Source organism: Octopus sinensis, linkage group LG14 (genome assembly GCF_006345805.1).
Source record: "Octopus sinensis linkage group LG14, ASM634580v1, whole genome shotgun sequence".
Lineage (NCBI taxonomy): Eukaryota > Metazoa > Mollusca > Cephalopoda > Octopoda > Octopodidae > Octopus > Octopus sinensis.
The window spans coordinates 33,386,818-33,400,670 of NC_043010.1; the positions used below are offsets into that span (position 1 = coordinate 33,386,818).

The following is a 13,853-nucleotide window of genomic DNA, read 5'->3' on the forward strand; positions in this document are numbered from 1 at the left end:
ATCTGCTAATATGCTAACAATTAGGCAATTAATAAAAAATATCCCACTAGGGGTGTATTTAAAATCTAAAAGTAACAAATAAAAGACGCACTCTTCGGCTTTAGTAAACAGGAAGAACACATTTGACAATGTAGCCCTACATATCCAAAAAGACGGAATAAACACGGCGAGGATGTTTTCGATCATAGGCCTTATTTTAGTCTAAACAACAACGCCAACAAATGCAAATATTTTTGTACTCATTTAGAAATAACACTTGCTATGGTTTATTTTGGAGTCAACAGTTGCTGCGAAATAGCTACAGATACACTTCCGTCAGAGACAGAGAGATTTAGTCATTGAATGTTTTTGCTGTCTTCGCAAGGTCAGTTATCTGTTTTTGTTCTTTCTCAGTATTGAACATAATAACTTATTTTGTTGACATTAAAATATATGCCTTAGTTGTAAGTTTAACTCTGACGCTACAAATTAGTTAGTTATTATAAAAGTTGGAGTATATTTGAATTACTGCAATTTCCCTTCGAATGCAGCATGGACGTTGTTTTTTAAGACTACTTTAGGGTAGAATGTGAACTCTGAAATTCACTATCTTTCCCCACTTCATTCCGTTAATTTTCCCAGAAATACCATGAATACTACAAGCCATTTTCTCCCTGCTTGATCAAAACAAAAATAACAATATTGAGTGTTGTTTGTTTTTTATCTATGTCAGCCCTCAACCGCAAATCTATGATCGAAAAAGCCTCTCGTATATCATTATTGGCTTTCGAGTTTCGGGCCGATCTTTCGATTTATAAACATTAGTATTTGACACAATACTAAAAAAAAAAAAATGAAGAAAAAAAAAGTCAGGTAGAATTCTGATGCAAGCACACCATATAACCATAACTTTTTATTTTATTTTGGGGAATTTTCACAAAACTGTTGCGAATTTGTGTTCTGCATACTGGAATCCATACAATTATGCAGAAAAAAGTTCTTATTGGGAGAAACCCATCAATACATGTCAGAGTGACAAAGAAACGAAGAAGGTACCAGGTGGTCGTGGAATGTGTTACAAATAATACAGCTAAATCTCCCTTAAATTACACACCTTTTCGTATGAAAATGAATTTGAATTTATAAACAGAAACAAATTGCAGATTTATACTGTCCATATTTTAAAACCATGGCAAAAAAAAAAGTGGAAATTCTAGGAGTAATGGGGTAGGAGTGATAAAAAAATTACTTGCATAAGCATATGAATTCCAGTGTGTAGAACACAGATTTGCAAATCAGGAAAAAGTAAAAAGGAAAAAAATTATGAAAATCCCTCCAAATAGAAAAGGCTGTGAGGAGTTATATGGTGTGCTTGGATCAGAATTCTGCCAAAAGGTGTTCCACTTCCCCCTCTCTGTGTACATCAAGGAGTAAATTGACAACTCATGATTTGAAGGAAATTTGGCTTAAGTAATTAATAACTGTTAGAGAATATTTTGATCTCTATGACAGCCTAGAAGTAAGTCATTACATATTGCTTGATCTCCAAATTCCTCTCAAATGAATTCTATTCTAAACAAAGAAGGATACGTTAGACAAAAAGTTCTGTCCTTGGTCATGGTTGGAACACCTTTGATCATACGTCTGTTGAACTAGGGCCTACTTGAGGCTCAGCAACAGCCAGCTTAATTTTTGTTGTATTTCTTTCAAATTATTTTTTTCATTTATTTTATAGATGGTGTCTTTAATTCGCAGGCTACCTCAGTGTGGGAATAACTTATTTCTTCAAGCCAACAAGAACCATATTAATAACTCATGTTTAGTATTAACACGGGTATGTTTCATTAAAGCAGTTTTCTTTTAAGTATTGTTAAAAATGATTGTCTTCCAGTTAAGCATAACTTTGCAGCTAGAGAAGACCATGTTAATTGTGGTGAACCATTTCTCACTAGAGATTTTAAAATAAAGCCAATTAATATTTTAAATACTATATTTACTGTCATATAACAGACATTTAATACAAAAAAACCTCAGGGACAAAATTAGTGGGGTGCATTATCATCATCATCATCATCAACCCCTGGATATTATGAGGAATCATAAGGCCAGTTACTCACTTTCCATGGCATGTAAGTAACTGAGACCATGTCATTCATCCTGAACGGTACAGCAGCCCATTACAGGGTTACTCATTTACTGCTGAGTGGGCCTGTTGGTTATCAATTTATCTAAATTTGTGGTTAGTTATTGGAAATTTTTATATATTGATGATCTAGTTCTCATTGCAGAATGTTTGAAAGTTCCAATCTGGAGGAAATGTCCAGAATCCAATAGCCACATCTACATGGTCCAATGTTCAATCCTAAGATGCATGGTACCTTGGCAAGTGTCTCCTACCATAGCCTTGGGTTAACCAGCACCTTGTGTTTGGGATTTGATTGCCAAAAACTGTGCAAATGTTTGTTATATGTGTGTTTATCTTTCAGTGATGTACATTTGCAAAACTTCAGTGAGAAATTGCCCATAAACTTGTGCCTTCAAACAAATATATCTTGTATTTGTTCAAGATGAGTCTCACAGAGTACCGTTGTCATTTTCACCATCAGAAACTACTATTATTAGTAGTGTCATCATGATGATGATAATGACAGTGGATTTGCAGAATTATTAAAGCATCAGACAAAGTTCCAGGCAGTATTTTTTTTTGTGGCTCTTTACATTCTGAGTTTAATCTCACTGAGGTCAACTTTACATTTTATCCTTTCGGTGAAGTACCAGCCCATTAGGAAGCAACAACCAGCAATGATATAAAATAGGTATCCATAATCATATAGTTTTTATGCCAGAAGTCAAGAGGTTAAAGCAGTGGTTCTCAAAGTGAGTGCCCCCCTGTGTGTGTGGAAATACTGTGAAATACTGTTGTTCTGAATTTGCTGCAGAAAATGGTCTGTGGTGGTGGGGGCACTAGGGATGTGGCCTTAGAACCAAGGGAGCAGCAGCCTGAAAAAGTTTGGGAACCATTGGGTTAAAGTATGATAGAGAGACAAGAACAGGTATCTTGCTGTAGGGAAGACACATGGTTACCCCAGTTGGGAAAAAAAAGAGGATGGAAGTGAAAGTGTATCAAAGACATACCTTCAAGTTACAGGAAGGTGAATATAAGAGAAACGGTATGGGCCTAGTAGGAAAAAACATGTGAAATGAATGTAAAATATGATATTTTCACCGAAAAATATATGAATGTTTATTAATGTTATTTTGTAGAACACAGTTATTTTAAAACGACAATGGGCAGTTCCATTAACCAATCCAGGAGACATACCTCATCTAAAGGATAAACATAGAGTATTTAAATTTGTTGAAAACACTGATGCTGTAAAACTGCCAGATATCCAGTGTATCCTCACAGACAATATTGATGGTAAGAAGTTATATTTATTATTTTTATCTATCATCAAGGCAGCGAGCTGGCAGAACCATTAGTGCGTCAGAAAAATTGATTATTGCTAATGATGTGACTTTGCCTTTCATCCTTTCAGGGTTGATAAAATAAGTACCAGTTGAGCACTGGGGTTGATATAATCAAGTAACCCCTCTCTCCAAAAATTTGAAGCCCTGAGCCTAAAGTAGAAAGGATTATTATTAGTAGTGTCATGATGATGATAATGACAGTGAATTTGCAGAATTATTAAAACATCAGACAAAGTTTCATGCAGTATTTTTTTGTGGTTCTTTACACTCTGAGTTGAATCTCACTGAGGTCAACTTTACATTTTATCATTTCGGTGAAGTACCAGTCAAGTATTGAGGTCGATAGTCTTGACTAACCCCCTCCACTAAAAATTTCTGTCCTTGTACCTAAATCAGAAAGTAAAGGTGGTGAGTTGGATGAAATGTTACCAAAAGGCTTAATGTCATTTTTTTCCTGCACTTTATGTTCTCTGTTCAGATGCTGTCAAGGCTGACTTTGTCTTTTGTCCTTCCAGGGTCAATAAAATAAGTATCAGTTAAGCAGTGGGCTCAATGTAATCAACTGAAAATTTCTGGCTTTGTGCCAAAATTAGAAGGGATTGTTATTATTGGAAAGTAGCAAGCTGGCAGAACTATTAGTGCATCAAACAAACTGCTTAGCCATATTTCTACCAATCTTTATGTTCTATGTTCAAATTCCACCAAGGTCAACTTTGCCTTTCATCCTTTTGAGAGTGTTGGTAATATACGTACCAGTTGAGCACTGTGTTCAGTAACCAACTTATCACCCACCTCTAAAATGGATGATCTTGTGCCAAAATTAGAAATCATTATTGTCATTATTATTAAATCAATCCCTATCATTTTCACCCTAACATCTAAACCATATGTATCTACCCAGCATTCTGTATAAGTCTCTTATCAGTCTCTCTCCTGAGATGTAGAAGTTGATATTGACTTCTAGACCATCTTCTAAGTTCTCTTTAATCCTTTCGTTACTGTATTTATTTTGAGATGCTCTGTGTTTCTTTCAATTATTTTAAATATAACAAAGAATTTAGTAAAATAACTTTATCATTCAGCTAGTGTTAGGAACATAAATTGTGACTAAGGTTTGGTGGAAGGTTTTAGTTCAAAACTTATGCAAACAAGACATTTGTACTCAGAGCCAGTTTGATAACAAAAGGGTTTAGCTCTTTTCTTTCAAAAATCACATAAGAAGTATCATCTTCAATCCTTGCAGATTTTCTTTCCTTTGGAGTCACATATTCCACATCTGACATTGCTATGGTTTATCTCTTTTCTCAATTAACAGGCATTGGCTATAAGAATGAATTGGTAACTGTGAAAAGAAAGTTTTTCCGCAATGTTCTGTATCCAGCAGGACTAGCAATGTATGCATCACCTGAAAACGTTGAGAAGTTTGCTGTCAAAGTAAGTAAAGGGCTTGTCCTTTTCAGTCCCAGTTAGAATCATTTGGATTATGTTACTAATGCCTTTTGTAAAGGTATGCATGTCAATATATCCCATTTCCCTGCCTCTTAAATGTAAATTCTTATGTAAACTACTTCTGTAGGCATAGCTATGTAGTTAAAAAGCTCATTTTGCAACCATGTAGTTTTGAGTTCAGTCCCACTGTGTTGACCAATACTTTTGGAGTGAATTTGGTTTGTGTTTGTCGCTCTACTATTGCTTGACAACTGGTGTTGATTTGTTTGCATTCACACCATTACTTAGCGGTTTGGTAAAAGAAACTAATATTATAAGTACCAAACATTAAAAGTATGCACTGGAGGCAATTTATTTTACTAAACACTTCAAGGGAACCCAAAGCATTTGCAAAATGTATGTATTTACACACACATACACACACACACATGTATAAAGTATTAGTTTTAATTTTCTATTTCTATATTTTCTATATTCTTAGAGTGAAGAATTCCTGGGTTCTCGATGGGCAAGATTGGTAAGTTGGTTTACATTTTCCATTTTTTTAAAAATACTTTTAGATTGAGGCTTCAGTGGTAAAATGGGTTGGAAGGGTTAATAAATATTGAAATATTTGGATATTGCTAGAGTGTTAGCTGTCCATCTGGATGGGTCTTCTTACTGCTAGTATATCACCTGTGAAGTAAGACTGGAATCTGTTGCGAGTCTGATATATTAATGAGTACAAAATACAGAGTACCCCAGACTTAACAGTCACCTATTTCAGTGAAATCAGACAAATTTTTTTTAAAACTCACTTTATTTATACTTGACGGATATTTGTCCTCATCTTGTTTGTTGTTAACACAACGTTTCAGCTGATATACCCTCCAGCCTTCATCCAGTGTCTTGGGGAAATTTCAAACCTGGGTTCTCATTCCTAAGGTATTTTTCGATGTTATTATTATTATTCAGGTCAATGCCTGGAATCTTGGGATTAGTAGCCTGTGCTCTTAACCACCACGCCATATGTGCTCTTAACCACTACGCCTCTCCGAAAAGATACAAAAGATATGCAGCCCATATGACATCAGAACAGTATTCAAGAGTAATACAACACTTCGCAAATATCTTCTTTGGGTAAAACCACCAATAGGAGAGGATATGACCAAAAACTGCATGTACTCTATCCCGTGCAGCTGTGGTAGGTTATACAAAGGCGAAACATGCTGCTCCCTCAAAATAAGGGTAGAGGAACATTGCAAAGTTGTGACACAAGGAGATATTGATAAATTGGGTATAGCTGATCATGTATGGAAAAATGGAGACCACCTCCCCTTGTGGGATGAAGTTAAAATAATAGACAGAGAGCACCCCTGGAAAATATGAAAACTAAAAGAAGCAGCACATATGCTAAGACATAACAACCTCCTAAGCAGTCTGAGTGCAGATATGAATAGCATATGGGAACTGCTATTAAGGAAGGATAGGAAAATAATTAGATTTATAAACCCTAAAATTCACTCAATAATTGCCCACGGGCATATGGCATAGTGGTTAAAATTTCCGAGTTCGATTCCAAGCAGTGACCTGAATGATAATGATAATCATCACCATCACCACCATCATCATCAATAATGATGATGACGACAAATAAACCTTAGGAATGAGAACCCAGGTTCGAAATTTCCCCCAAGACACCTGATGAACGCTAAAGGGTATGTCAACCGAAACGTTGTGTTAACAAACAAGGTGAAGACAAATATCCGTCAAATGTAAATCATCATCATCATCATCATCGCTTAACGTCCGTTCTCCATGGTAGCATGGGTTGGACGGTTCGACCGGGGATCTGGGAAGCCAGAAGGCTGCACCAGGCTCTGGTCTTATCTGGCAATGTTTCTACAGCTGGATGCCCTTCCTAACGCCAACCACTCCGTGAGTGTAGTGGGTGCTTTTTACGTGCCACCTGCATTGGTGCCAGGCGAGGCTGGCATCGGCCGGATTGGTGCATTTTACGAGCCACCTGCACGGAAGCCAGTCGAGGCGGCACTGGCTTCGGCCACGATTCGGATGGTGCTTTTTACGTGCCACCGACACGGAAGCCAGTCGAGGCGGCGCTGGCATCAGCCACGATTCGGATAGTGCTTTTTATGTATCTCCAGTCCAGGGGTCCTAATTCCTCATCTCTTAAATATTGAACTGTATCACTTTATTTATGTTTAATATGTGTTAAAGGTGTCTATGATTTTATTTTTATTCCTGTTAGATTCTGCTTATCTGTCCACAGCAGCTTTTTTCCAATTTGGCTGCAATCATTTTCTCTGCCTCCATCCCCTGCATGGAGCAACAGTTTGGCTGAAATTAAGGAACACATTCAGTTAGCTGTGCAGGAGATAACTCCTGAAAGGTGTTTTGTAATGCTAAGGATAGATTTGGAATTTGCAGGGATACAGATGGAGCACGTGATGGAAATTAAGTAATAAACATAAAATTCTGTCAGATTTTTAAAAATTTGTTCAATTTCATTGAAAAAGATAGTTAATTCTGAGACACCCTGTTTACTGTTTTAGGACAGTGCACTGTAGCCGATTTTCAAATGAGATGATTGGGTGCAGCTGTTTGAATGCTGATGATTTAGCGTGGCTGACTGGATTTTCAGCACGTTTTGGCAACAGTATTTATTGGCAGTAGAGGCAAGCACTCACATACATACACATGTGCACAGAAATATGCACACACAAATAGAGAGAGAGAGAGAGAGAGACTACATATACAAACATTACTAGATTGCTTACACACACAAACAGGGAAAGACAGACAGACAGAGACATTGCAATTTATTAATTGAAAACGACCAACATAAATATTTTTCCCTCTCCTGATACAGATAAAGAAAAATATAAGCTCATACACATAAGTGGGGAGAGAGAGATGGGAGGAGGGGGAGAAACATTATCATGTCTGATTTCAAATAAGTCATCATTGAATCAGCATTGCCAAAATGTGTGCACCAAAATATCTCATACCCAACTGATGTTCTGAATTTGAATGTTCCTGATATCAGAGTACAGAAAAATAAATGCAAGATATTGAGGTTGAATCTCACACTACAGAATTGAATTTATCCCTAAATGGTTGAATTAAGAGTACACTAAACAAAAATAGCTTGCAATATTTAGTTACACTATGGCAGTGAGTTGGTAGAATTGTTAGCACATCAAGCACAATGCCTAGCTGCATTTATGTTCTAGGTTTAACTGCTGCCAGGGTTGATTTGCCTTTCATCCTGTTGAGGGTTGATAAAATAGGTACCAGTTGAGCCCTGGGGTCAATGTAATCGACTTAGCCCCTTCCCCTTAATTACTGGCCTTATGCTAAAATTTGAAACCAATATTTAGTCACATCAATGTGGTAAGCTGGCAAAATCATTAGCACACTGAGCAAAATACTTGGTGGCATTTCACCTATCTTATGTTCTGAGTTCAAATTCTGCCAAGGCCAGCTTTGCTTTTCATTCTTTCAAGGTCGATAAAATAAGTACCAGTTGAACTATGTAGCTGATGTAATCAACTTACCCTCTTCCCGAAATTGCTGGTCTTGTGCCAAAATTTAGAATCAATATTTAGTTACATATGCATTCAAACCCCATCAAAGTCAACACAGCCTTTTATCTTTCTAGGTTGATAAAATAAAACCAGTCAAATAATGGATTTGATTTAATCAACTGTTCTCTGCTAGCAAAATATGTAGCTTTATGCCGCCTGTTAGGAAACATTATTATTAGGATGTTGGCATGTCACATTACTTCATTTATGTCCCCAATTTTGTAAGTTCATGAGCCTTTTCAAGGAATATAAATCTACAGGCTTTGGTCTACTTGGTTGACAAAAATACATTCTATTCTCTGTTTCCTACATTAAGTGGTAACAGGTAGCTGTAACTGTAAATTTGCTCCAACACAAAACAAAAATTTAACATCTTGGCTATATGTTAACACAGAACAATGGAAATAAAACTGTCATAAAAATAGAATTCTGAGAGGATAGCTGCTCTATTTGTGTGAAAGATATAATCATTAAACCAATGATGATGATGACGGTAATAATTTCTTGATATTTTATTTGTAGACTCTGAAAACATTATCTAACATGTACCTTGCTATTCCAATGAGTGGTGATAATCCATGGGTGTTGAGCAAGGAGCATGTTGTTGTGGCTTTTAGACTGAGGGTAAAGTATTCTACTGTTTAACTATTTTCTCTTGTAATCTTTAACTAATTGTGAAGATAGACTCAGCAGATACCATATTATGCTCAAGAAGATTAATTTTGATTGAATATACTTTGAGAAGAGTAAATACTGTAAAAGTCTATACTACCAGATATAACATGAATCTTGATTGTAGGCCCTAAATTATCCTTAAAAACTTTAGAGTAACATGTAACATGCAGTGTTGCATATTTACTCCAAAAGTACATCTATTTTAATCTAGTCAGTAGCTGACTTTCATTTTTGTGGCCCTAAAGTTTGAACTATTACATCCCACACCTTCCACTCTTGTAGGATAATTATAGAATACCTTTCAGCAAGGTGTAAAAGGCCCTGCTACCCATACAAGGACTTTGAAGCCCAAAGGATGGAAAATGTCAAGACTGGGTGAAATCTATGGGAAAAAAGGGCCATGCAGTGAGCCTCTTTCTCCCAGTAACATGCACTGGGTGATCACTGTTACCTTTTTCAATATGCTTGTTCCATGCAGATTATTATAAATTTTAAAATAAAGTTTAACCAGTACATCTCAGCTTTTGGTTTAAATTGCTATACTGTGTTACTTCTCATATAGTTTTTAAGATATGGAAGGATGAAAATTAGGCATTATTTATGCTTGATGATATGTAGATTAATGAAATAAAACATAGCAAAGACCAGAGTTAATATAATCTTTCATTTTAAACACCTGTGGGAATACATATTACATGAACCACATTTCACAAACTGCTCTTTTTTCTGCTTTTTCCTGCAATTTATTCATGTAAACTTAACTTTTATCATATTAAGAGTTTCCTTGCAATGTCATTCTTTACAGACTATATGGATAAAGAATTTAAGTGCTCTTCAGTAATAGTAGAGTGAAATTTGTTCTTTATAAAGACTATCTTTGAGGAATTATTTTCTGCTTCGCAGCTCATGATAGACATTGTCAAGTACCTTGTATGTCATTCTTTACAGACTATATGGATAAAGAATTTAAGTGCTCTTCAGTAATAGTAGAGTGAAATTTGTTCTTTATAAAGACTATCTTTGAGGAATTATTTTCTGCTTCGCAGCTCATGATAGACATTGTCAAGTACATTGTATGTCCTTGTAGATGAACACAGCCAAGTGTATGTGCATATTTATTTAAAGTATCTCAGATCAAGAATCTTTTGAGAACATCTTTCAAATTTTTGCTGTGCCATTAACAGATTGGATTTTTTTTTGTGCAGATCCCTAGATACATAGCCTAATGCACTTATGATGATATGTAAAAATGAAAATTTATAGCCAAGGTTCAAGAGCTGTATATTTTGCATTAGTTTATCATAAATCTTACCTTTTACCAGAACGTTTTGAGGCCACATTCACATCTACATGCCTCGTGTAATCCCATTATGTACGAAAAGGAATAAACCCTGTATTTCAACAATTAGTCCAAATAATAGATATACTATCTAGTATATTCATTGGGTCAATTAATACAATTACAGTAATATTGTTTGTTCTCTTATTTTCCTTTTAATTCTCTTTCTGTTTCTGAAGGGTGTTGAAGTAGCTGAAGAAGCCATCACTCTGCCTGATAAAGTAATTACAGAACCTGAGGAAATAGATATACAATTGAAAGTAAGCTTGTGTTTTCAAGTTACTTCTAGAAGATCACCGACAATTTTATTGTTGTTATTTATATATCTTGTCTGTATTTCTCTACTGTTACTCTATCTCTACTAAAACAATAGTGAAAACTAAGTTTTACTCTCAATTTTGCCTTTTCTGTTTCATTACCTGTAATGCATGCATTGACTTCTTATACTAACTGGATGTATTAAAGCCAATGATGGAGACTCTTCATGATCACCCAGTATGCTAGAAATAGTAAAACCTTTCTCAAATCTTACCTTATCATCTAAAAAAATTGAAGAAGGCTACATTGGATAATGAAGTCCTAGATGCTCTATGCTTGAAGAGAATAATGATCATGACTGGAATACCATTAATTATAGGTCTGGCCTAGGGCTAAACAATAACTGGATGCATTGTCAGAGACTTGAATTGGCTTAATATTAAGCCAGTTATTGAACCAAACATGCTGTTTAAAGAAATGCATGTACTTTTATTTCACACACACACAAGTACACACCAGATACCTGTGACTGTATTTACTCCTTTACATTTCAGATGAATGGCAAAGAAGAGGTGACGGTGAAATGCCTCATTATTTTGAAACATAAAGACCCTTCGAAAGACGTTATTCCTACCAACTTACCAACCACGTTAAAAAGACAAAAGAAGCACAGACAAATAGGGAATGATTAAAGTTGCTATATATTTGCTAATTAGAAAGTTTTTTTTATTTGTTTTTAAATTAAATCATTTTAAAAAGTACCATTGTAGTTTCTTGTTTTTTAATATTTCTTTAAATTTTGCTTTTGTTTTGTTTTTGTTATAAAGTACCCTTGTTTGTTTTTTAATACTTTCAGATGTGCCTATCTAAGGTCAATCAATTTTCATAGAGGTTTTATAACATTGCTGCTATATGCCATGGACATATTGCATAACATTTTATTTGTGAGTGTATATAATGTGTTCATCTGTAACTGATATATTTACCCTGTTTGCTCTTTTCCCTCTTCTTTGTTCTCATTAGAGACTAGCAAGAAATTCAATATCTCTAACCATAGTGAAGGTATCTTTCTCCCTACCCACCCGGAAACTAAAAAGCAGGACACAAAAAGTGTCCTTCACAAGGAAGTAGATTGGGAAAGTTGTTAGACTCTTCGGCCAGAATACTTCACAGTATTTGTTCTGACTCTCTGCACTCTCAGTCCAAATCCCTCCCTGGTCAACTTTGCCTTTCATGTTTTCAGGGTTAATAATGGTAGATTGGCAGAATTTGGGTCAAGTGGGACACCTGGCAGTATCTGTTCTAGCACTTTGTGGAACAGATACAGACTGGTCTTTCTATTGGAAAAATATTAATGGTGTGAATAGGGTAACTGCTATCTTTAAGAAAGCTTACCTTATTTTAAAAATGTATGTGCAGATGTATATTCAACATAGACTAACCAAGACCCTATCAACCTCCACAGTTTAGCTGTCATTACAAATATTGCTAAGAACTTTCTGCCTCATACAAATACCACAAAATTTTCAATGCTTACAATATTAATTTAGCTATTCTTACCTAGATAACACATACTTTCAACAGTACTGAAATATTTGTTTAATAACATTTTATTTGTACTGTGAATGTACACAATCTATTCATCTGTAATATATATTAACCCTGCTTGCCCTTTTCCTCTCATTTGCTCTCATTAGAGACCAGCAAGAAATTTGATATCTCTAACCAAAATGAAGGCACCTTTCTTGAAGAAACCCATCAGTATAAAAGAATTTCTCTCTTGTTTAATATATATAGCAACTTGTGAAGAAGAGAATTAAAAGTGATACATGGTGGGCAGTCCCAAATACTAACTGTGACTATGTAATATTGTTTTTTCCTCACTGCTTACTTATTTCTAGTGAGCTTTTTTTAATAATCCTTGGAAGGGTTCACAAAATAAGAACATCTAACTGTAAAACAATGGATGAATAAGTAATTATTCACTCTATGCTAGCATGAAAAAATGGACATAGAATGAATGAACAAATTTATTTATTGCTTTTCAAGTAAAGGTTATTTCTGAAGCACTTATTCTCTAAATACTTCTGGCTTCTTACAATATACAATTTACTTACTGAAATATTTACCACTGTTTCAGCAATTATGATGAAGATTTATGCTTCAATGATGAGGTCAGAATTGTATTGAAATATAGCTAGAGTTGACTCCCATGCCTGCTACAAGACTGACAACACTATTAGTTATTATTCTTCAAGACTTAATTTTTTGAGGTTGCTTACATTAAATATGTTAACACTAACTTACTGTTGCTGGTTTTTCATGCCGATGGTGCTAGCATGAAGGGCAAGAAGTGTTCCGCACCCTGGATGATGCTTTTATGGTGTAGCTAGACTGTGTGCCGCAGAGGTAACTCTTGAGGTTGCCACCTACCAGGACCACAAGCTTACACAGGATGGATCTGTTCAGTTTCACTCAGATTTAAAAATTATTTTTTTTAACTAAACAGTTTGAAACTTGGTATACTGGTGTAATTTCTCATGCTGAACACGGTTCACTTTCAACATTTTTGACAAAATTTCGTATCTTAGAAGTTATTTCGTGTTAAAGTTGTCCTATTTGTGTAATTTTAACCAATCAAAGAGGATATGAAAAAAGAAAACAATTACTTATAAAGTTACAACTAAGAACCGTAAGAAGGTAGTAAAAATATTTTTTTATTTCGAGATTTGGAAATGAACTAAATTTGGGACATTTAGGGTGTCCCTCAAAGGTCAGTACGGGGCAGGGGACAAAATTATCAAATATGGGTCATGTCCCTTATATAAGGGACGTCTGGCAACCCTAACCTTGATATACAAAAAACCGAATGGTCGCAGCTGGAGCGCTTTTGAAAATAAGTATGAGACAGGAACCAAAGAAGGAGGCTGCTTCGTAGTTGCGCGCCATGCTAGAAATAGCTGCTACATCTTCAAATCATACCAAACCATTATAAAAGCGGAGGATAATGTAGTTTAAGTTGGAAAAAAAATAAACAGGATAATCAAGTCTAGAATGTCTTTGATCATAGTTCTGTAGAATCAGAGCTGACCTGG

The 13,853-nt window shown here is 35.3% G+C and overlaps 1 protein-coding gene across 1 annotated transcript; it reads left to right on the forward strand.

Annotated features, from left to right (window-relative positions):
- The first annotated feature begins 46 nt into the window (after positions 1-46).
- Positions 47-11,519, forward strand: LOC115219082 (39S ribosomal protein L9, mitochondrial). Its single transcript, XM_029789148.2, has 8 exons — positions 47-364; positions 1,715-1,813; positions 3,244-3,400; positions 4,766-4,884; positions 5,381-5,416; positions 9,009-9,110; positions 10,680-10,760; positions 11,313-11,519. The coding sequence occupies exons 2-8, from the start codon at positions 1,715-1,717 to the stop codon at positions 11,448-11,450; spliced, it is 732 nt and encodes a 243-aa protein (XP_029645008.1). The 5' UTR covers positions 47-364; the 3' UTR covers positions 11,451-11,519.
- Positions 11,520-13,853: the final 2,334 nt, after the last annotated feature.